We start from the raw sequence: 25049 nt of genomic DNA on the forward strand, positions 1-25049 counted from the left end.
AACCATAACCCCTAACTACCACCACAGAAGAAACACTCAAAATTGCTAATCTTTTGAATTTCCCCACTTTTTCAGAGAGATATTAAATTCTGAAGACACAGGGAGCCAGAAGAGTTGTGAGATGAAGTTAGATGCAGACAACTTTAAATGAACCCTAATTGGTCATTCTTAGGAGCAATGTCTCCTCCAGAAAAAGGAAGTCAGGCAGAGTTAGGGACACCTCGCTTAACTTTGTCATCTTTTGAGCCAAAACCCTAGGAACCAAAAAATTAAGCAACCTTAAGAAAACACGATCAACTCAGATACCTGAAGAGGAGATTCAGAGGGCTTTGAAAATCAGATGGCAATTACAAGCCTTTTTTAAGACACCTATCACCATGGTAACTTGGCACCCTTGCAAAAAATAGCAATACACACCTACTGACCCTAAAGGGGTGAGATTTTCAAAAATAAAGGGCTGTTAGACACTGCGTTCCTATTGACTTACGGTAACTGGACCCTTAAATGCCCTTTGTGCTTCTAAAACTTCCCCTCCAAACAGGCAACATATTTTCTGCCACAAGCCTTCCCCATCCACTCACCCAAGAGCCATCTTGGCTTATAATGCTTCAAATAAGACAACCGGTACCTCTTCCACTGTACCTTAAAAATGGCTAGACCAGGGGCAGGCAAACTTTTTGGCCTGAGGGTTGCATGGGGTTTCTGAAATTGTATGTAGGGCCAGTTAGGGGAGGCATGGCCCGGCCCCCTATCCAACCCCCCTTGCTTCTCGCCCCCTGACGGCCCCCCCAGGACTCCTGCCCTATCCAACCCCCCCTGCTCTCAGTCCCCTGACCGCCCCCAGACCTCTAGCCCCTAACTGCCCACCACTACCCCATCCAACCCCCCTCTCCTTCCTGACTGCTCCCCCCCCAGACCCCTGCCCCATCTACCCCTCCCACTCCCTGTCCCCTGACTGCCCACGGCCACCCCATCCAACCCCTCCTCTCCTTCTTGACTGCCCACATGCCCCAGGACCCCTGCCCCCATGCAACCGCCCTGTTCCCTGCCCTCTGACTGCCCCAACCCCTATCCACACCCCTGACCACCCCCGAACTTCCCTGCCCTCTATCCAACACCACCACCACCACCCTGTCCCCTTACCATGCTGCCTGGAGCACCAGTATCTGGCAGCACAGAGCACTAGGTCAGGCTGGGCTCTGCAGCTGCACTGTCCCAGGAGGTCATCCCCCAGCCGCCCAGAGTGTTGCGCTGACGGTGCGGTGAGGCTGCGGAGGAGGGGGACAGCAGGGGAGGGTCAGGGGCTAGCCTCCCGGGCCAGGAGCTCAGGGGCTGGCAGGACGGTCCCACAGGCCGTAGTTTACCCATCTCTGGGCTAGACAATGGCTCTGACTAATTTCCTGTGAAAGCAAAGAGCTCCACAGCCAAGAATCTCTCACTGAAAATAAATACTCTGTTGTATGTTCCAGAAGGTATATCAAGAGCATTCTGACTAATTGCAAATCCATCGAAAAGTATGGTGAAGAGAATTGCTGGGATAGTCAGATGTCAAATACTTCAGGATCTACATGACAAACACTTTTCCTTTTCCCCCCCTGCTGCTGGTGATGGCTTATCTTAAGTGATCACTCTCCTTACAGTGTGTATGATAAACCCATTGTTTCATGTTCTCTGTGTGTGTATATAAATCTCTCCTCTGTTTTTTTCCACCAAATGCATCCGATGAAGTGAGCTGTAGCTCACGAAAGCTTATGCTCTAATAAATTAGTTAGTCTCTAAGGTGCCACAAGTACTCCTTTTCTTTTTATGACAAACACTGCCACCTTGAATGTGCCTTCAGAATCAAATTGAAGTCAGTGCCAAGAATGGAACACACGTGTGTGTTCGGACTGGCTTGCCCCAAGTAAGCAGCAAGTTCCAGATGAAGTTCAAGTGGAGGATTTGTTACAACTTCAAAAATGTGTAATTGCTCTCTGTCAGAAGCAATATAAAGATGGGAACCTCAAGGAATTCTTGATGAAGAGGACTCAAACAAAGCAAGAACAAGCAAGAGCTCAAAGAATGTACTAAGGAACTTTTTGATAGTGTAGAGTCTGGACCCAGGTACGTGAACCTTACGTAACGTAGTAGACCAGGAACATAAAGTTTTAGAATGGCCTATGTACATTTTATAACAACAATATATCTTACCTGGATCTTTTCGCCCTGGTTTTTCAAACCGCCTGTCTCCCCTAGAAAGGCAGAATAAAAGTTTCAAACAAGGCTTTGGAAGCATGCCATCATTTCAGGTGCAACACTCACACATTTTCTCTCTCTCACTAGACCTATGGGGCCAAAATTTTAAGGGTAGTTCCGTGCCCAGATACTTTTGAAAATGCCAACAGGAGCCTATCTAGATCTTTAGGCATCTTAATACCTTTAAAAATCTAGGCTTAACGCATTGCAAACCAACAAAAGCCTAAAACTAATAGAAGAGCCCTCTCCCCAAGAGCTATACTGGAAATGACGGTTTCTAGAACACCTCACTTTCTCAAAGCAGTGCTCTGTTCATGCCCACAAGTAATCAGCAATATAAGCTTTTGAACAGTGGTTTTTTTGTTAACAGCTGGGATTCTAGCAACATTACTATATGGTCTCCACTTCAGAAATTCCAAGACAATCAACCAGTACATATTCCTACAGAGCCTTTCTGAAATATATTTTGTGGATGAAGGGTGAAAGCATGGGATCCAAGCAGGTGCATCTACAGTATATTTTAAAGTCTAAGCTTTTCTGTTACCTTTCCTCCCAGCTCTGAGATCTGTGCATTTCCCTGCCTCCTCCTCGCCCAAATCCACCCTCCACTTCGTCAAAACTTCTTTGGTAGAAACCACTTTCTCCTCGGCCTCTGCCTGCAAAGACAAAAAAACAAAGAAAAACGTTTGTAAGAAGAACTTTACTTCCCTTTTCTAATGTCAATGTAACCTCATTTTATAATCTTCTCCTTAATGAGACACTGCAACCTGATAGTGGGCAAGTCTTTCCTCCATCTCATGAGATTAGTATTAGTGTTTAAATCCACTCACTTAATATTTCAAAGCTAAACATTTCCCAAGAAACTGATTTTGGAAATTAACATCTACATTTCAAGAGACATCATTTCTCACAAGCTTGTACACCACACTTCATCACCGTATTTGGAGCTGTGCATGAAGGATGACAAATTAACAGGCTGCCAAACAGGGAAGATTTAAGGCGAACATGAAATAACTTTTGGGAATTTGGAAATAAGGTAATTGGAGTCTTGGTTATAGTTCAGCACACCAAGTAATGCACAGAAGAGCTACAGAGAACACAGGGAAAGGAGGTGAAATAAGTACAGACTGAAGAAGAAGAGAAGAAACTTGGATTATTATGTAACAGTTCCATTATTAAATAAATATATTATACACGAGAGAAAGATGCAATAGGCACCCACAGAAAAGATAATCAAGATGTGTCAAATCAGTTTCTACAGAGCTATAGAAAAACTAGCGAAAATTAACTGAAGCAGAGAACTGAAGTGTATAAATATGTGGTAATATGCAATAGATCAGTATAAACAGAGTGCATGCTAGAATACTGGCAGTATTGACACTGAAGCACATTAGCCTTATATTATACTCCAAAAAGACAAACTTGGTTTACGAACACATGCAGAATACATGAAAAAGATAATCAAAGCTAGAGCCATTACCCTGAAAAAAAGATTAACACCAAACAAATGGTCATATGGTAGTCAAAGATACTGAAGCCATGTCTTAACTAAAAAAACAGGTTGCACTGTATAATGTGTTAGAAAATATGTTTTAGAAAGCATGATTTTAAACAGACTGTAACCTAGTGCAGAAAGGGCAAATTGAGTTTAAAAATAAGTTAACTGTTTTTGTTCAACCCTAGCTTGCCCCCAATTGACTATCCTGTGGCCAAGTTCTCCAACCTTCCCTATTTTCTTATGGAAGTGGAGTGAAAGAGAAGTCTAGAGTACCTGAGGCTGACAGTCTTGATGTAATGTGGAATAGACAAAGCACAGAACACAAGGCCTATCTGATATCTCAAAGGCAGAATGAAGAATACAGAAGCCTCTCTAATGCAAAGACAGAGGAAAAGGACAAAAAAAATATGGCGTTTTTCAAAACACTATAAATGGAGGTGGGGAGCATTGCTCTTATTATTTGTACTACAGTAGTACCTAGAGGCCTCAATGTGCTAGATGCTGTACACATATATAGTGAGAGTCTCTGCCCTGAAGAGCTTATCTACACAGACAAGACAAAGTAAGTATTATCCCCATTTTACAGACGGGGAACTGAGGCACAGAGATATTAAGTTATCGACCCAAGATCACACAGGAAATCTGTAGCAGAGCTTAGAACTGAACCAAGATCTCTTAGGCAATCAGGGGTCTCTAGTCACACCATACATGTTAAGTAGAAAGTAGATGTGGCTCTAATCCCCTCACCACAAATAAATAGCATGGAGTGTTCATGTAGTCAAGTTGTTAGAGGATTAGTATTAAGAATGGCCATAACAGCAATGTGTAAGAATTGATCTGGCTGTAATTTATTTTCCCAACTCAGATATTTTAAAGTAGAATTTCAGGCTGCCAACGGCCTAGATATTTGTGAAATGGCAGTGAAAATGGAAAAATAGGAGGAAAAACATCCCTATGCCTCAGTTCATAAAGAAGCAGTACAGTGCTGGGTAAAGCTGCCTCAGTTATGACCTCTTACTTGAACAGGAAAACAGCAACAACAACAAAAAGTCTAAGTCTGTAGCCCAGTCCACAAAGACTTAAATCCTTTCCTTCTCTGACGCCTTCCTTCATGAATGTAAACATTCCAGTACTCAAAGCACCCAGCTTAACTACAATCCACAGGGAGCTCCCAGGAAAACAAATCAATTAGAAAGAAAGTTCAAGTGCATGACCTTGGATTGCTTGTGGAGTATTACTTTAGAACAGAGAAAACGTGTTAGTCACAACTAAAGTGACACCACACAAAATGTATGAGATTTTAGGTACGAGCAATTTCGCCCTTCAGCAGAAGGTTTTATGATTAAGCTGCCTTGATAATGCCAACTTAATTGTAAAGTTACGCTTCAGAATACTATTTCACTGAACGTTTTTACTGACACTTATGAAAACAGCCTAAAGAAACTTCTGCACTAAGAGCAACAAACCCACTTGTACATGCCTAGAAATTTATGGAATGCATTCAAATTAAGTAATGGGGTATTATGGCATTATTGCTAATTGTTAAATTGTGTTTAAAAAAGATTATTTCTCTCATAGCTAGTCATCTATTAGATTTGGCAATTAAGTTAGCCATAGTGAAAGTTCACATTTTTGATGAGAATAATTTCTATGATAGACTCTCAAACAGATTTATTCTCTGACAAAGATTTAATGGTAACCTTATTTTAAATAGGTTTCAGAGTAGCAGCCGTGTTAGTCTGTATTCGCAAAAAGAAAAGGAGTACTGTGGCACCTTAGAGACTAACAAATTTATTAGAGCATAAGCTTTCGTGAGCTACAGCTCACTTCAAGTAATAATAAATTTGTTAGTCTCTAAGGTGCCACAGTACTCCTTTTCTTTTTGCGAATACTCTTCAAAAACTCTTCTTTAAAGAACAATGTTAATAAATTGATTAATTATTTTAAAAGTCTAAAAACACTCAAAATATATGCAATTCTCATTTAAGGTTACAACACCAATTTTGACTCTGCCTTTGCTTTCTCTCCTATTCTTCCCCATCTAACTTTCTAATACTGGCCACAGATCACCAACTCTTGCTAGAAAATAAAATTCTCACTTCTGCATCAGATAAATTTAACTAACTTCCAACTGTAGATCCAAATTCTGCTCTTAGTTACACTTGTGAAACTCTATTCCAGACACTAGGCTTGCACAGGTGTAGCCAAGGGCAGAATTTGATCTATAGAAGCTTTATTACTCATGATGAGTAGCAAGCTGTAAGCAACACAGAATGACCTTCAGAACCGAGATTAAGTTTGCAAGACTAACATTAAGAAAGCATTTGTATTTCTGAACTGAGAAAATCTGTTAAGGAACTATTGCCATTGAGCAACAAACCATCATAGAATTTTACAATACCATTTTTACAGTCACTCATCAAAGCAGAACTGCACTTGAACTTCATCCTTGAGTAAAAACATTTACGTTGCATATTAAATGTTCTCATCACAGATTTTCATCAAAGACTAATTGATATACATCTTCAGCTTCAAGAACACTGAGGATTCATTAGCATAATTCTGAATTCTGTCATTGCAGAAACCTCAGTTTATTTCCTGAATTAACAGTTGTATGGGGAATCCTAAAATCACACCTTAAAACCAAAAAACTAATTGTCCTAAAAAAAAAAATGCAAGGAACAAGTAGCCGCCAATATGATTTGGAGTGGACTGTTCAATGATCTATAGTTAATAAAACTATACAGGAAGTGAAAAGGCAGCGAAGAAATTTAAAAAAAGTCGGCTAAAGCTTGGCAGGAGAGACAGGCAATAAAAAAAATCAGAATGAATATGGTGTGCAAAGATTAAGGGAAATTTAAAAAGCAGGTGAAAAATGAGGATGAAATTAATTAAAATCAAGGAAGATGTCTGGACAACTGGAAGTAATGAGGAACTTGTATCTGAACAAAGAAAGATTAACTCAGAACAAAAATTTTGCTATCTTGAAAACTGGGTAGGTAGTGGTAGACTGAAGGAAATACAGTAGCAATATTCAAAGAAGAAATGAAGAATGATTCTATTAATCATAATGCCATAAATATAATGCCTATCCCTATACAAATAATGAATCAAATATTGGGGGGAGGGGAGGAAGAGACTTTTAAAGACAAAATTGATTGCTATTTTTGACAGAACTGAAGAATTGTTGGATTACAGCCAGATTCTGCCACTCTTAGTCACAGTGAGTAGTATCTTACTTTGCAAGTAATGCCACTGAAGTCAATTGGAGTATTTGAAAAGTAGGTATGTTACTGTGAGTACAGGTGGCAGAATCTGACTAAATTAGTCTATCACTGTAAATGTTAGTGACCAAGGGGAAGAAAAATGCAAGAGTTGCAAAAAAGGAAGGGTAAAGAAATAGAAAGGGGTTTCAATATACAAGAAAAGGTCAGAAAACACTGAGATTCAACTTGGGGGGAAAAATGCAAGCTGAAAGTCCAAACCTATGACCATTTATCACCCAACAAGCACTGTATGCAGTATAACTGTTTGTAAATTTGAACCCTAACATACCTGAGCAAAGTGTCCAAAACACAGATATTTAACAGGAAAAAGAAACCCGGACAGCTATAATACTAGCACACACTTAGGTGAGACAGAGCAAATTAGACTTCGGTTAAGAATGAAGTATGGCATCAGAAAAGGCTGATGCAATTCTGCTACATTGGCATTATGCGAAACAAGGAAGTAAAAGCCCCTCTTTCTTGTTCTTTGGTACAACTGTACCTCAAATTTTTAAACAAGTCCTGGGCAACTCATTAGCAAAGAGATATTGAAAAACTTGGAGAAAAAAATGAGAGAGAGTCAGCAGGAACTGCTATTAAGACAATGAAAGAACTAAAATACATACAGCTTAGCTAAACAACCAAGAAGGGGCACATGATAGCAGTCCACAAATATCTGAAAGATGTAGATGCAAAGGAGGAAATGGAATTACAGGGGAGAACTGAAAATTAGAAATAAGAGGAACCTTAAAACCAAATCAGGAAAAACTTCTGTACATCCAATAGCTATGAAATTGTTTTCAAGGAAGGTAGTGGAAATACCACTACTAAGGGACATTTAAAATTAAATGGGACAGCATGAGAAAAAATGTGGCACTTGCTAGGCTATGGATATGACCCAATAAGTCTTTTCCATCTCCAGCTTCTAGCATTCTATATGCAACAAACCACATCTATTAGTATATGAAAACATATTGTTGTGTTCATGAAAGCTAGAGAATTAAAGGCTACTATCAACATAAAAATATTTTTTTTTCAAAACAAATTAAAAATAAGTTCAGGTACTATACCTTACCCTGAGCCTCCCTGGCATTATCTGAGGACACATTTCCCCATTTGCTTTAAATGCTGCAGTGTGGAAGGACCCAACAAATAAGGGAAAATGACTTTAGTGAAGTAGTAAAATTGACAAAACAAAGTGCTATCAGTGAACAAAATAAACTGAAAGAGAGACCTTATGCCTCCACTAATCTCTTTCAGTTTGTTATCTAAGGCATTGCACAGAATAGAGAAGGACTTCTTTCTGATCATTTAAGTCAGTGGCTCTCCAACCTTTCCAGACTACTGTACTCCTTTCAGGAGTCTGAGTTTGCTTGCATACCCCCAAGTTTCACGTCACTTAAAAACTACTTGCTTACAAAACCACACATAAAAATACAAAAGCGTCACAGCACATTACTGAAAAACTGCTTGCTTTCTCTTTTTTACCATATAATTATAAAATAAATCAATTGGAATATAAATATTGTACTTACATTTCAGTGTATAGTATACACAGCAGTATAAACAAGTTGTTGTCTGTATGAAATTTTAGTATATACCGACTTCACTAGTTTTTTTTTTATGTAGCCTGTTGTAAAACTAGGCAAATATCTAGGGGTTGCCAACTTGAGCCTGAGAAGGAGCCAGAATTTACCAATGTACTTTGCCAAAGAGCCACAGTAATACATCAGCAGCTCACCCATCCGCTCCCCCCCAGCTCCTCCCACCCACTAGTAGCGCTGCCAGTCAGCGCCTCCCTCTCCCTCCCCACATCTTCCAATCAGCTGTTTTGTGGCATGCAAGAGGCTCTGGGGGGAGAGGGAGGAGCGAGGACACTGCAGGCTCAGGGGAGGAGGTAGGAAGGGGTAGAGTGGGGGCAGGGCTTGTGCAGAGCCAGGGGCTGAGCAGTGAGCACCCCCCTTAGCACATTGGAAAGTTGGCACCTATAGCTCCATCCCTGGAGTCGGTTCCTATACAAGGAGCCACATATTAGCTTCTGAAGAGCCACATGTGGCTCCGGAGCCACAGGTTGGCCACCCCGATCTAGATCAGCTGATTAACTGTTTGGAAGACCTCTGCATATCCCCAGTTTAAAACCACAGATTTAAGTTAAAATCAACCCTTTCAACTTCTTAATTAATGCTCCTGTTCTCTCCTTTTATGAGCGACTCCAAATTTTTTCTAATACCATCTCATATAGTTGGTTATTCTTTACAACCCTGAGTCAAGCAACCTTACACTTTCCTTGATATTCCACCTCAAAACTGTTCCTTTCATCACTCTTTCAATCCAAATTTATATAATTTAACAAAATAAACACACAAAAGAGGAACCAGATATGTATGTAACTTGTGTTCCTAGTGATCTTGTGGTATTGAAACCCTCATTCTCCCACATGCACTTTCCCTCCTTCGTCAACCCCTGCTGCATTAGGACCTTTAAATGGAAAGTTCCTTGGGGGCAGGAATTTGTCAGTTTTATTTGGTTGTATAATTCCACATCCTCTCGTGGTGTTATCCAAATAATGGTGGTCAATTTTCAGACAATTTAACCTAGACCTTTCCCCCATCCACTGTATCACCCCAGTCTTCAGAAAACAGCTCACCTCGACCTCTAGAGGAACTTCGACCTCGAGGAGCCCCTACCACCATTCCTCCTCCTCGTCCCGTCAACCGCAGGACAGCAGCACTGTTTACAGACATGGAGAAATTTCTCTGCCAAGAAGAGGAGACAGCCAAGGTGAGATAAACAAGCAAAAGTACCTTTCCCTATACTTTTTAGCATAAAAATTTTACCTACCCCTTACTCTCTTCTGTATACACTCTCTGCAATTGAAAATACTCACGAACCACAAAACCAATTAAAAGATATGGAAAAAATTGCTTAGATACATGGGGAAGTTACTAAGGGATCCCATTTAAAATATCATTTTTCAGCATCCTTTTCTTCTACTCTTAGTGTTTCCTTTCCTTTCAACCTCTAAACTAACAAAGGCTAACATTTGCCTTTATCTTTCCATCACCTTTCTGGAAGATACAAGAATGCAGCACAGTCAGCTCCCTGAAGAGCAAGGATGGTGGTATCAGCTAAGATATTATGGTGACAGAGAGCCAGAGAAACAGGTAGTGAGGCAGATGACAAGTCCATGCCAGTAAAGGACACATTACAATGAGCTGTGAGACAAAGTTACACTCCAGCCCCAAAAAAGTGACTTACCTGAAATTCTTATTTTCAAAAAGTAATTAAAAATGAGCTGCAAGTACCGTCTCCCATGCTCCCTGCATATGACTGACTGGAATGTCAATAGCTTAAAATTCATATCAGAGAGCCACCTTCTAAGTGATTAATACATGCTTACTCACTGATATAGCGCACCAATACTATCTTCAATCAGTTCATTTTTAAAGCAAGACAGTAACATATCTCCTCCATTCTTCAGGAACATGGGGTGGTTGAGAGGGAATCTATTACAATTACTACCCTTCTGAATAATAATTAGAAAGTATAATCTTTCTCAAAGTATAGTAACAGAAATAGACCACTTCTGAAGACTCAATATTTTTATGAATCACTAAAAGTTTAACAAAAAAGCTAATTTTAGTAACAGAAAAAACTAACAAAAATCCTATGCAACAGTCATGGAGTGCAACAGAGACAAGAAAAAAAAATTTACTAAGGACATTTCAACATAGAACAACTAGCTATATAGGAACACCCCAAATGTTCTGAACATAGACAGTTGGAAGTTTAGGCACTTCTGCCCAGAAACCAATTCCGTAACACAAACATACCAAACTTGGACTCACGTTGTACTTCCAAGTCTAAGCTTTAAATAAAAAAAAATGCACAGAACTCCAAGTAGTTGTTCGGTAGGTCTTCTAGAAATTAATCTATTGGGGGTAGACTAGCATTACTTGCGTGCCTCTGGACACATCTAACTTAATATGGCCTTGAAGAGTCCAGTCTTCTAAAGGAGTAACGATGAGACAAGCAATTAGATCGCCATTTAGACTTTATATATTGTTGTCTAAAGGAACAGGAAACTGCATGCACTGTAGTTTATTTCAAATAAATCCAAACAAATATTTGACATTTGGAAAGGAAGAATCTCTCCAAGAGAAGACTGGTAACAATGAGCATAGCTCGAAAAAAATCCTATCACCCATCGCAGGTACAAAACTTTCTTTGATGAGTGTTACCAACTTCTACAAAATCTGAGTATTCATTTAACATTTTTTTTCTAGCTCTTATAATTGCTGAAAAAACCTTCCAAAAATTAAATGAACATGCACAGCTGTGATAATATCTTCCTCAGTCTGCAAACAGATTACTTGAGTATCTTTGCTGCTGCTCAGATTTTTGCTAAGTGAAAGTTGGCAGAGTGCAAATTAATCATATTCATAACCCTAGTCAATTTCACTCTGCTACTACTTGGAAAAGTTAAAAGCAGAAACATATGCAAGCTGTGGAATATCTCCGAAAAACAGAGGAGGGGAGCAGGTAAAGTAGTGGTAACACTTTGGATGCTGAGACAACAATGGTGGGAAATTTTAGAAAAGGTCTACTGTAGAAATGGCCACAGAAAAAAGGTAAACTGATCATACACAATGGTTAGACAGCATACATATAGAAAACAGGAAGTCATGTAGTCACACTTAATATATCACCAAAAAAACTGTAATCATGAAGGACTGTCATATTAGGAAACTGATCTAACTTCAACGTAGAAGGTGGTTAAGTAGCACAACTGGTCAGAGCAATCTGTTGTTCTTTTGGATTTTCTCAGAGCAATTGCAAGAGGTGAATTTTACTTTAACTTATAACCTTTACTAAATTGACTCTTTAGAGTCAGTGTTCTAATTCAATAAAAAATGTACTTGAAGCAATTACTTAAATCTTCCTTTTGCACGATATGAACAACAGATTGCACGTTTATCTAAAAGTACAATATCTGGTTGCTTATCCATCCATGGGAAAAAAAATGCATATATACAAACATAAAACATTTTGGTGATCTACAGATAGTCAGGAGTTGGACCACTGTGACCATCTAGACTGACCTCCTGTATAAGACAGCCCACAGGATTTCCCCAAAATAATTCCTGTTTGAACTAGAAAAATGGTTCTCAACCTTTCCAGACAACTGTACCCCTTTCAGGAGTCTGATTTGTAACTTGGCGATATGCAAGACACCTCACTTAAAACCTACTTGCTTACAAAAATCACACACAAAAATACTAGTGTCACAGCACACTATTACTGAAAAATTGCTTAATTACATGGTAAAAATGAGAAAGAATCAATTGGAATATAAATATTGTAGTTGCATTTCAGTGCATAAAATATAGAGCAGTATAAACAAGTCATTGTCTCTATGAAATTTTAGTTTGTACTGACTTCGCTAGTGCTTTTTATGTAGCCTGTTACAAAACTAAGCAAATAATAGCTGACATGATGTACCCCGTGGTAGACCTCTGCATACCCACAGGGGTATACATACCCCAGGCTGAGAACCACTGAACTAGAGCATCTTTTTTAGAAAAACATTCAGTCTTGATTTAAAAGTTGCCAGTAACAGAGAAGCACCTCAATGCTTGCTAAGTTGTTCCAAGGATTAATTATCGTCACTGCGAAAAATCTGTTTTAATTTGAATTTACCTAGCTTCAACTTCCAGTCAGTGGATCTTGTTTATTATACCTCTGTCTGCTAGATTATAGATCCCTTAATTATTTTGTTCCCCATGTAGGTACTTATATACTGATCAAGTCACCCTTAACTTTTTATTTAAACTGAATAGATTATGCTCTTTGAGTCTATCATTAATAAGTCCTGTTTTCCAATCCTCTAATCATTCTCATGGCTCTTCTCAGAATACACTCCAATTTACCAACATCCTTCTTGAAATGTGGAAAACAAAACTGGACACTGACCCAACAGCAGTTGCACCAGTGCTAAATAGAGGTAAAGTACTTCCCTACTTCTACTCAAGATTCCCACTTGTATATCCAAGGATCACATTTATCCTTTTGGCCACAGTATGGCACTTCAAATTCATGTTCAGCTGACTATCCACCAAGATCCCCCTTTGTTTATGCTTAAATTTTTAATTTATGGGAGGGAGAGGGGGAGAGAGAGACAGACAGACATAGCACCATATTAGCATGTAGATGTATTTTAAACATTTGAAGAAGTAAATAAGTTAGTCTAGAGACCACACTCTGATCAACAGCACGTGGCGATCTAGCGCATATAGTTGACCATTTGAGAGTCTAGCTATCAACACTGTGGATCCAAGAAAGGCTCAGTGGTAATTTGTGCATCTGTTGGGATACCAGGTCTCAAGACTCTTAAGGTCCCCAGCACATACACTGGTAAGTATGTAGGATTTAAAACTCAGGAAGGAGCTCTGCAGTAGCAGGAGCAATCAATTATTCAGGTTGATTATGGGGGAGCGGGTCCCCCAACCTGGATCCCACTGCGGCCTCATGATGACCTCAATGAGATGTTTCTTGAGGTGGAGAGCTTGGTTTTCCCAGGTACAGGTCGGGAACAAGAGGCAGATACTGCACTTGGACGTGATGGGGGCTTCTCCCAAGCAGTACAAATAGTGTTGGTGCTTGTGAGAGAAAACAAGCAAGGGAAGGAAGCGCATACCTTGAACTCCAACATCTTTGGCTTATCTAACGTCCCCCAAGCTCTAGGTACCCTTAACACACAAGCACTTAGAGTCTACCGATAGACATTTTGTGATTGAATATTGGCCATTACTTGAAGCAATCTTCAACACCAAAAAAATAAGAGGACCAACACACACTAAGTAATAAGAAGCTTGATTTAAAAAAAAATGTAATCAGAGAAAAATAAGACCGCTTTGGAAGAAAAACTTACACAACAAAATTTCAATGTTGGCAGTGGTTTGATGCTTCAAAAACTTTGTTTTATTTGTTAGAGAAACTAAATGGCTACACTAAACAACTGAAAACTAAAACTGTCTAGGAAGAAAGGAGAAAAAAATAAGCAGAAAAGGGGACAAATGAAGTTTCTCAACCTTTTGCAGACAAAGAGAACTGATGACTATAGGCAGTTCAGACAGAGTCAACCATGACACAGTATAAGAGTTTGGAATTTGAGATGAAAGAATTTCAGTAATATACTATGCACTAGGTCGGAGCACAAGATTCAGGAGCTGTATCTATACTATACTATCTATACTACCGTTTACCACTGGAGAAAAATCTCTTAGCTGCAAAAGCACTGAAAGAAGTCCAAAAATCAGCCAGTAAGGTAGCAAAAAGTCAGTGAGTGAAGACCAGAAAATAGAATAGTCTTGTGCAATTAATGACGCGTTCATTGGCACCAAATGTTCACTCTGTTTTTCAAAGCATTCATTACATGTGCAAAAGGATTCAATGAGAATATCAGATTTTTTGTGAACTTGGGGGCCCATTCATAGGACAGAAATACTGAACTCAGCCCTGGTATACACTATGAGTTCAGGTCGAATTTAGCAGCATTATATTGATTTAACCCTGCACCCGTCCACACGACAAAGCCATTTTTATCATCCTAAAGGGCTCTTAAAATCCATTTCTGTACTCCTCCCCGACGAGGGGATCAGCACTGAAATTGACATCGCCGGGTCAAGTTTGGGGTAGTGTGGACGAAATTAGACAGTATTGGCCTCCAGGAGCTATCCCAGAGTGCTCCATTATGACCGCTCTGGACAGCGCTTTCAACTCAGATGCACTAGCCAGGTACACAGGAAAAGCCCCGGGAACTTTTGAATTTCATTTCCTGTTTGGCCAGCGTGGCGACCGCATCAGCACGGGTGACCATGCAAACCCAGCATCGCAAAAGGGCTCCAGCATGGACTGAACGGGAGGTACTGGATCTGATCGCTGTATGGGGAGACGAATCTGTGCTATCAGAACTCCGTTCCAAAAGATGAAACGCAAATACGTTTGCAAAAATCTCCAAGAACATGATGGACAGAGGCTACAACAGGGACCCACAAACAGTGTCATGTGAAAATTAAGGAGCTCAGGCAAGCCTACCAAAGAACCAAACGGCCACTCCGAGTCAGATGCCACTTCTATGATGAGCTGCATGCAATTCTAGGGGAGGCCCCTACCACACCCCTCTCCGTGGACACTTGCAAAGGGGGGGGGAGTCTCATGCAACAGGGATGAGGATTTTGTGGACAAGGAAGATGAGGAGGAGGAGGATAGCACACAGCAGGCAAGCAGAGAAACTGTTCTCCCCGACAGCCAGGAACTGTTTATCACCCTGGAGCCAACATCCTCCCAACCCTCCCAAGGCAGGCTCCCGGACCATCAAGTCGGAGAAGGCACCTCTGGTGAGTGTACCTTTGTAAATATAATACATGATTAATTTGCCCTGAAGACTTGGGATGCATTCACAGCCAGTACAGCTACTGGAAAAGTCTGTTAACGTGTCTGGGGATGGAGCAGATATCCTCCAGGGACATCTTTATGAAGCTCTCCTGGAGGCACTCCCAAAGCCTTTGCAAAAGGTTTCTGGGGAAGGCAGCCTTATTCCATCCTCCATGGTATGACACTTTACCACACCAGGCCAGTAGCATGTAGTCTGGAATCATTGCAGAACAAAGCATGGCAGCGTATGGTCCTGGTGTTTGCTAGCATTCAAGCAACATCCGTTCTTTATCTCGCTGTGTTATACTCAGGAGAGTGATCATCCCAGAGAATTGGGGGGGGGGTAGTTTAGTTGGGTTTGTGCTGCACATTAACCCGAAAACCACAGCCCCTCCTTTTAAATGGCCAACCCAACGGGTGCTTGGTATGGGAAAGGAGGGTGCTGCTGTTTAAAACCATTCCCACGTTATGAAGGTTGAAGAAGCCGAAAGACTGTGGCTTACCATGGCTGCCTGCAAGCTGAATTCTGTTGCCCGACCCTGCACGTATGATCTCTCACACCAAACCGGCAGGCCCTCAATATAAGAAGCAAAATGCGACCTTGTACTGAAAGCACATGTGCTATGTAATGTTAGTAGTTGGTTCACTGTGAAAGTCTCCCCATTGTTCTCTAAAATGTGTCTCTTTAAATACTACTCTCCTTTTTTCTCCTCCCGCAGCTGCAAATGTTTCAACGTTCCCCCTATCATCTCATCTCATCTCAGAGGCTAGTGCAGATACGAAGGAGAAAAAAAAAAACCTCACAATTAAATGTTCTGAGCTCAGGCAGTCCTCCCGCACTAAAAGAGCTCAGCAGAATGCGTGGAGGCAAACCATGGCAGACTCCAGGAAAGCAGAAAATGAACACGAGGACAGGAGGAACGAGCCAGATAAGAGGTGGCGGGAGCAAGATGAGAGGAGGCAGGATGCAATGCTGAGGCTACTGGGGGATCAAACTGATATGCTGCGGCATCTGGTAGAGCTGCAGGAAAGGCAGCAGGAGCCCAGACCGTAACTGCAGCCCCTGTGTAACTGCCCGCCCTCCTTCCCAAGTTCCATAGTCTCTTCACCAAGAAACCCAAGAATGCGGGGGGTTGGGGGGGAAACCCTCCAGGTATCCAACTACTCCACCCCAGAGGACTGCCCAAGCAACAGAAGGCAGGCATTCAATAAGTTTGGAAGTGCAGTGCGCCCGTGCCCTTGCCCTTCCCTCCTCCCCTCATCCACCACCCCACCCGTTAATTCCCTCCTCTACCACCCCTCTTGAACTACCTTGGCAGTTATCCCCCTATTTGTGTGATGAATTAATAAAGAATGCATGATTTTGAAACAACAATGACTTTATTGCCTCTGCAAGTGGTGATCAATGGGGGAGGGTGGTTGGCTTATAGGGAAGTAGAGTGAACTAAGGGGGCGGGTTTTCATCAAGGAGAAACAAACAGAACTGTCACACCATAGCCTAGTTAGTCATGAAACTGGTTTTCAAAGCTTCTCTGATGCGCAACGTGCCCTGCTGTGCTCTTCTAATTGCCCTGGTGCCTGGCTGAATGTAATCAGCAGCCAGGCGATTTGCCTCAACCTCCCACCCCGCCATAAACGTCTCCCCCTTACTCTCACAGATATTGTGGAGCACACAGCAAGCAGCAATAACAATGGGAATATTGGTTTCGCTGAGGTCTAACCGAGGCAGTAAACTGCGCCAGCATGCTTTTAAACGTCCAAATGCACATTCTACCACCATTCTGCACTTACTCAGCCTATAGTTGAACAGTTCCTGACTACTGTCCAGGGTGCCTCTGTATGGCTTCATGAGCCATGGCATTAAGGGATAGGCTGGGTCCCCAAGGATAACTATAGGCATTTCAACATCCCCAACAGTTATTTTCTGGTCTGGGAAGTAAGTCCCTTCTGGCAGCTGTTCAAACAGACCGGAGTTCCTGAAGATGCGAGCGTCTTGTACCTTTCCCGGCCATCCCACGTAGATGTTGGTGAAACGTCCCTTGTGATCCATCAGTGCTTGCAGCACCACTGAATAGTACCCCTTGCAGTTTACGTACTGGTTGCCAAGGTGGTCCGGTCCCAAGATAGGAATATGCGTTCCGTCTATCGCCCCACCACAGTTAGGGAATCTCTCAACACCCACCCTATCCTCCTGCACCACATCACTAACTCTGTGCCTTAGAGCTCCATTGGTAAAATGGGGCTAATGCTTCGTTTCTTACAGCCTTTGTCTCGCCTATTTAATTTGGAAACCCTTTGGAGCACAAACTGGTCTTCTCTATATCTGTGGATGGTCTACCACAATGGAGCCACAACCTTTGTTTGTGTTTCTCAGTGCTAACGTAATACAAAATAATAAAAGAATTCTATTACTGCAACAGGCAGCAAAAAATGCCAATGCAAAAATAATTTTTATTTCTCCCCACTCCCCATTCTTATTTATGGAGAGGTGTGTGTATACTGGTATAACAGGGAAGAGGAAAGATTCCTCCCAAACACATCAGACTTTACTCTCAATAGCCAATAGGATGGAGCAAGAGACTTTGAACTCCCTTATTTTACAAGCCGGTTTTGCAGGGTTGAGAGAAAGCAGGATTCCTTCCTAGAGGCCTAATCCAAACAGGAATGCTCTAAGTATAAGGAATGAGACCCACATGGCTGTTATACATAGGATGGTTTCCACCACAGACAATCTCAGAACACATGATATTCTTTGAAGAGGAATCTCAGACAAGTTCATACCACCATCTAGTAAAATGCAAAAAAATAAGGTGGATCACTTCAGCCTGAAGCTAGCTCACTATAAGCTAAAGTCACTGTCACCAAGAAAATTAAATTTCCATGTAAAACATGAGCTCACAAGTTGGGCAAATAGTTGGGGTGGGGGGAGGCGGTGTGCACACCCCTTTATAATCTTTACCAGTGGTCAGAGCACTTGGCTGGGATGCAGAAAACACAGGTTTCAATCCCTATTCTGGAGCAGGGACTTGAATTCAGGTCTCCCTTCTGCCAGGTGACTGCCCTGATCACTAGGCTACAGGCTATTCATCTCTCAATCTTTCTTTTCAAAGATGTTTGATTTTGTAAAAGTACTTAAATATTCATTGGGTCAAAAAGAGAGACTGATTCAGAAGAGGGATTTGAATTCACAACTGTTAACTCTAATGAAGCATGACAGACCCACTTACTCGAGGCAACAAGAGGTCCTGGGATAAAGAGCTCAGTCTGCTTCTGACAGGGAGGTCCTGGCAAGCTACAGAAAGTGACTGGGCTGGCTATCCACTCTGGAACCCTTAAAAAAAAAAAAAGTTAAATTTTGATCCTTTATGAGAGGGAGCTTAGGACCAACTTCTTCTGCTGCTTTTGTTGGGGCAGATGTCTATCAGGTTCCCTTGAAGCCAGATATCGAGATGAAAACTGACTTTCTTGTAGAAGGAAGCACAGGAACATAACAGACTCAAGAAAACACACGTTGGCCTTCAACTAGAAATGATCCACATATTCCTCAGATCCTCGTATTTTTCCAGATCTCTTTGTAAGACCTTGCAGCAAAGTAGACCTACTGACATCCACCCCAAAGCATCCACTCCAGCTATCACATAAACCACACCAAAAAGCCATCCCAGAGCTGACGTTAGAATAGGTTTGTGCTTTAAACTCAGTGTGTCTAAGAAGAAACCTTACCTGGCCATGAACCTTTTACCAGAGCTCAATCTGCCCTTTGCTCATGAAAAGCTAGCAGCACACCACTTGCAGGATTGCAATTATGGGCTGGTAAAACTTTGTCCAAAGGAATCCCAGCACCAAAGCTCAGGATCTTGGTGAGCAATAATGTATTTGTGGTAGTGCTAACCCTCAAGATCTCACGTGAGAAACAAGTCCACATTCTCTAGAAATAAATGTGTTTCTCAATTGCCTTTTAAGACTTGGGCTTTGATGTGAAGTGTCTGCCACAACTTCAACTAGTCAAATATATGGTGCAAGAACATGGCAATTCTACTGAATGATAGCTGCTTGTTCAGGTAACTCATCTGTGCATTCCTCCTGAGCATTCTTCCTTCCTCCTAAGAGGTAAAGGCAGTGAACAAAATCCTGAAAAGCAAGCGTTTCTGCATGCAAGTTAATTCCAAAGTACAAAACAGAGATGAAGAGGCAGAGTCAGGACACCAAGCCACAAAACACAGTGTCCAATAGACTTCTTCTCAGTCAAGGAACCAAAGTTCCTTTGAAATCTCTGGGAACAAACTTTACCAGCGCTCCAGCACCAGAAGCCAAAATTGCTGTGATGTCCACAAATAAGACTATAAAGACTAAGTCTGGCTAGAAGGTAGGGAAGAACAGAAAAACAACACAAAGACAGACATGATGAGAGGATTGAAAAGCCAGAGGACAAATAGAGAGCCAGAGGTCTTGCAAAAAGAAAAGGAGTACTTGTGGCACCTTAGAGACTAACAAATTTATTAGAGCATAAGCTTTCGTGAGCTACAGTTCACTTCATCGGATGCATTTGGTGGAAAAAACAGAGGAAAGATGTATATACACACACACAGAGAACATGAAACAATGGGTTTATCATACACACTGTAAGGAGAGTGATCACTTAAGATAAGCCATCACCAGCAGCAGGGGGGGGAAGGAGGAAAACCTTTCATGGTGACAAGCAAGGTAGGCTAATTCCAGCAGTTAACAAGAATATCAGAGGAACAGTGGGGGATGGGGTGGGAGGGAGAAATACCATGGGGAAATAGTTTTACTTTGTGTAATGACTCATCCATTCCCAGTCTCTATTCAAGCCTAAGTTAATTGTATCCAGCTTGCAAATTAATTCCAATTCAGCAGTCTCTCGTTGGAGTCTGTTTTTGAAGCTTTTTTGTTGAAGTATAGCCACTCTTAGGTCTGTGATCGAGTGACCAGAGAGATTGAAGCGTTCTCCAACTGGTTTTTGAATGTTATAATTCTTGACGTCTGATTTGTGTCCATTCATTCTTTTACGTAGAGACTGTCCAGTTTGGCCAATGTACATGGCAGAGGGGCATTGCTGGCACATGATGGCATATATCACATTGGTAGATGCGCAGGTGAACGAGCCTCTGATAGTGTGGCTGATGTGATTAGGCCCTATGATGGTATCCCCTGAATAGATATGTGGACAGAGTTGGCAACGGGCTTTGTTGCAAGGATATGTTCCTGGGTTAGTGGTTCTGTTGTGTGGTGTGTGGTTGCTGGTGAGTATTTGCTTCAGATTGGGGGGCTGTCTGTAAGCAAGGACTGGTCTGTCTCCCAAGATCTGTGAGAGTGATGGGTCGTCCTTCAGGATAGGTTGTAGATCCTTGATGATGCGTTGGAGAGGTTTTAGTTGGGGGCTGTAGGTGATGGCTAGTGGCGTTCTGTTGTTTTCTTTGTTGGGCCTGTCCTATAGTAGGTGACTTCTGGATACTCTTCTGGCTCTGTCAATCTGTTTCTTCACTTCAGCAGGTGGGTAATGTAGTTGTAGGAATGCATAATAGAGATCTTGTAGGTGTTTGTCTCTGTCTGAGGGGTTGGAGCAAATGCAGTTATATCGTAGCGCTTGGCTGTAGACAATGGATCGAGTGGTATGATCTGGATGAAAGCTAGAGGCATGTAGGTAGGAATAGCGGTCAGTAGGTTTCCGATATAGGGTTGTGTTTATGTGACCATCGCTTATTAGCACTGTAGTGTCCAGGAAGTGGATCTCTTGTGTGGACTGGTCCAGGCTGAGGTTGATGGTGGGATGGAAATTGTTGAAATCATGGTGGAATTCCTCAAGAGCGTCTTTTCCATGGGTCCAGATGATGAAGATGTCATCAATGTAGCGCAAATAGAGTAGGGGCATTAGGGGACGAGAGCTGAGGAAGCGTTGTTCTAAGTCAGCCATAAAAATGTTGGCATACTGTGGGGCCATGCGGGTACCCATCGCAGTGCCGCTGATTTGAAGGTATACATTGTCACCAAATGTGAAATAGTTATGGGTCAGGACAAAGTCACAAAGTTCAGCCACCAGGTTAGCCATGACATTATCGGGGATAGCGTTCCTGACGGCTCGTAGTCCATCTTTGTGTGGAATGTTGGTGTAGAGGGCTTCTACATCCATAGTGGCTAGGATGGTGTTTTTAGGAAGATCACCAATGGACTGTAGTTTCCTCAGGAAGTCATTGATGTCTCGAAGATAGCTGGGAGTGCTGGTAACGAAGGGCCTGAGAAGGGAGTCTACATAGCCAGACAATCCTGCTGTCAGGGTGCCAATGCCTGAGATGATGGGGCGTCCAGGATTTCCAGGTTTATGGATCTTGGGTAGCAGATAGAATACCCCAGGTCGGGGCTCCAGGGGTGTGTCTGTGCGGATTTGTTCTTGTGCTTTTTCAGGGAGTTTCTTGAGCAAATGCTGTAGTTTCTTTTGGTAACTCTCAGTGGGATCAGAGGGTAATGGCTTGTAGAAAGTGGTGTTGGAGAGCTGCCTAGTAGCCTCTTGTTCATACTCCGACCTATTCATGATGACGACAGCACCTCCTTTGTCAGCCTTTTGATTATGATGTCAGAGTTGTTTCTGAGGCTGTGGATGGCACTGTGTTCTGCATGGCTGAGGTTATGGGGTAAGCGATGCTGCTTTTCCACAATTTCAGCTCGTGCACGTCGGCGGAAGCACTCTATGTAGAAATCCAGGCTGCTGTTTCGACCTTCAGGAGGAGTCCACCCAGAATCCTTCTTTTTGTACTGTTGGCAGGAAGGTCTCTGTGGGTTAATATGTTGGTCAGAGATGTGTTGGAAATATTCCTTGAGTCTGAGACGTCGAAAATAGGATTCTAGGTCACCACAGAACTGTATCATGTTCGTGGGGGTGGAGGGGCAAAAGGAGAGGCCCTGAGATAGGACAGATTCTTCTGCTGGGCTAAGAGTATAGTTGGATAGATTAACAATATTGCTGGGTGGGTTACGGGAACCATTGTTGTGGCTCCTTGTGGCATATAGTAGTTTAGATAGCTTAGTGTCCTTCTTTTGTAGAGAAGCAAAGTGTGTTTTGTAAATGGCTTGTCTAGTCTTGCAGAGAGCTCCACTGCTGACTACCATCAAGAAGGAACTGATTGTAAGGTTCAAAAGATGGCAGGCATCCACATGTACATGGAGAGCTGGTACAAAATCAAGCTTGCTACAACTACCCTTAAGGACCAAAAACTTTAGAACAGGGGTTCTCAAATTTTTTTCACAGTTTGGGCCACATCTTAATAGATATTATCCTGTGGACCACTGGCTCTGTCACTCATGGTTAAGCAGCCCACTTTTCCTTTTCCCCCTACCTCCCACTGTTCACAGGTGTATCTATAGGAACTACAGTAGGTAAGTACGCAAGCAATTAAGCAACTTAACATTTTGTATGTAAGCAAGTACACTTACTTTTTAATCAAGTTAATAGCTAGAGACAGGAGGACAGTCAGCACCACATGACCAGCCAACTTTTCATAGGCCATAGATTGGGAACCTCCACCCTACAGCTTGGGGAACTTCACTTGTCTCACGGTAAGGAGCCCAGAACCGAAGAGTGAAAAATCAAAAAGCGGTTTTGTTTTTAGACAAAGACTGCCATTGAATCCTTGGGGGATTACTCATGATTATCTCCTCTGTAGATCTGATCAAAAACTAGGGTACTCTTCTTCCCTTGAGATGAAAAGCCAAGGGCACTGCATTGTTGCAAATACACCATTCTCACAGGCAAACAGCTTCCTATTATAAGAGGGAGACCAAGAGCCTTCTTGACAGTTTAAGTAATACATTTCCTCCGTGACATCTAAGAATTTGTATTATCTGGATTGAGATGAATGATGAATACCTTGAGAGCCAAATTTTGGAAACCTGAGATCCAAGAGATTTATTTGTGAAGTCAATCTTCTTTGGCTTCCAAGGACATGAGCACAAGGACCACATTTACCACCAGAGATGGAAATTGAGGTAATAATGGCTTCCCTTTAAAACTCTACCACTCGATAGTGAGTACTTGGGGAAGTAGTAAAACCATCAAGACCCAGGCAGCAAGTCTGTATTACAATTGACTGTTTAGCAGGGGATCCTGCAGGGCTCTGACACCAATTGGATAGCCATCTCTAACATGAGAGTTGACCTCACCATATAAGAGCCACTCAGGAGAAGAAGAATTGAAAAGAATGGATTTTGCCTGACTTTGAAAAGTATCCTCTCCAAGGCCCCATTCAACAACCTCTAAGACTGATTGTTATATCTAGAAAAGTTGGAAGAAAATGTCCTCAAAATATAAAAAGCGGGACAACAATTGTTGTTTTAGCAGGCACAGAAACTAAGGCAGAGGTACTGTTAAGGAGAACAGTGAGCGCAGTGCCTTTAAGATGACATAGAACTAAATATGGAGGTCACTCACCTGTAACCAGAGTTCTTCAAGATGGACTCTGCATAGTCACACTTACGGGATGTGCCTCAGGTCCAGCTCTGACTGTGGAACTTTTTGATAGCAGTGCCCGTTGGAGCGTTTTCATGCCCCCTCCTGCCCCTCCCCTCACTGTTCCTGAATGTTCTGAGGGTGAGGCTATAAAAGGGGATGTGGCACTCTGGCCGCCTCAGATCCTTCAAGTGCCTCCTCCAAGCCCCACTTTGGCTGTAATTAGGACTCTGAGGAAGAGAGAAAGGTGGGCAGGATGCGTGAATATATCTCATAGACCTCCGGCTAAGGTGAGTAACCTCCATTTCTTCTTTGAGTGTCCTCTGCATATTCCCACTCATGAGGGTAGTTTGACAAGCAATACTGCCCTTTGAGGAAGGTAGGACATGGAATCCTAATTAAACAGGGTACTGCCGGGCCAAACTGTGTATCAACTCTGGATGCTAAGTCCAAAGAATAGTGTTTTGTAAACAGATGCAGGGAACTCCACATTGTACAGACCTCTGTAAGAGTAATATGTCTAAGGCATGCCATTGAAGCTGCCTTGGCTCTCTCAGATTGTGACCCAATTTCCTTAGGGACAAGGACTGACGCTACAATGTAGGCCTCATGAATGCAGAGCCTAACCTATTTTGATAGTGTTTAAAATGTGATTGCTTTGAATTTTTTGCTGTTAGCATAGGAAATCAACAGATATGGTGATTTCCTGAATTGAGTCCTATTTAAAATAAGCTAAAGCCCTTTTTGTATCTAACGCATGAAACATTTTCTCCTGAATGAGAGAGAGATCTTGGAAAGAACACTGCCAGTTTAATGGATTAATGTGATGTTCAGTTACCACTTTAGGCAGGAACTTGGGACGGGGATGTAGCAAAACTCTGTCCTTAAATAAAACAGTAAATAGTGGGTCTGTAGTTCACTCACTTTTCTAGCAGATGTTTAACTGAGAGGTGAAATAAAGGGCATTCTGCCATTGGCCCAAATGGAGGCTTCATTATCTATGTGAGGAATATGTTGAGGTCTCCACACAACAGAAGAATCTAACTCCTGGGGAATGTTAATCCTTTCATAAATCTCAATTCACTTCTGTGTGAATACTGACTTGTTACTGGCATAACCTCTCGCTTATAGATATGGCTACTAGATTAACCTT

At 41.9% G+C, this 25049-nt stretch overlaps 1 protein-coding gene across 8 annotated transcripts in view; it reads right to left on the bottom strand.

Moving 5' to 3' along the window:
• The window catches only part of GIGYF2 (GRB10 interacting GYF protein 2), a 156720-nt gene that overhangs the window by 90503 nt on the left and 41168 nt on the right, over positions 1-25049 (bottom strand). For 7 of the 8 annotated variants that reach the window (XM_043492790.1, XM_043492789.1, XM_043492788.1 and 4 more), the window contains 3 exons: positions 9647-9755; positions 2780-2891; positions 2191-2231 (listed from right to left, as the gene is read on the bottom strand). In XM_043492790.1, the coding sequence (XP_043348725.1) occupies positions 2191-2231; positions 2780-2891; positions 9647-9755 (262 nt within the window). Of the gene's footprint in view, positions 1-2190; positions 2232-2779; positions 2892-9646; positions 9756-23878; positions 24127-25049 lie in introns of all 8 variants that reach the window. The other variant, XM_043492791.1, reaches the window with a different exon arrangement.

The sequence above is a fragment of the Dermochelys coriacea genome, chromosome 9, assembly GCF_009764565.3.
Source record: "Dermochelys coriacea isolate rDerCor1 chromosome 9, rDerCor1.pri.v4, whole genome shotgun sequence".
Classification (NCBI taxonomy): Eukaryota; Metazoa; Chordata; order Testudines; family Dermochelyidae; genus Dermochelys; species Dermochelys coriacea.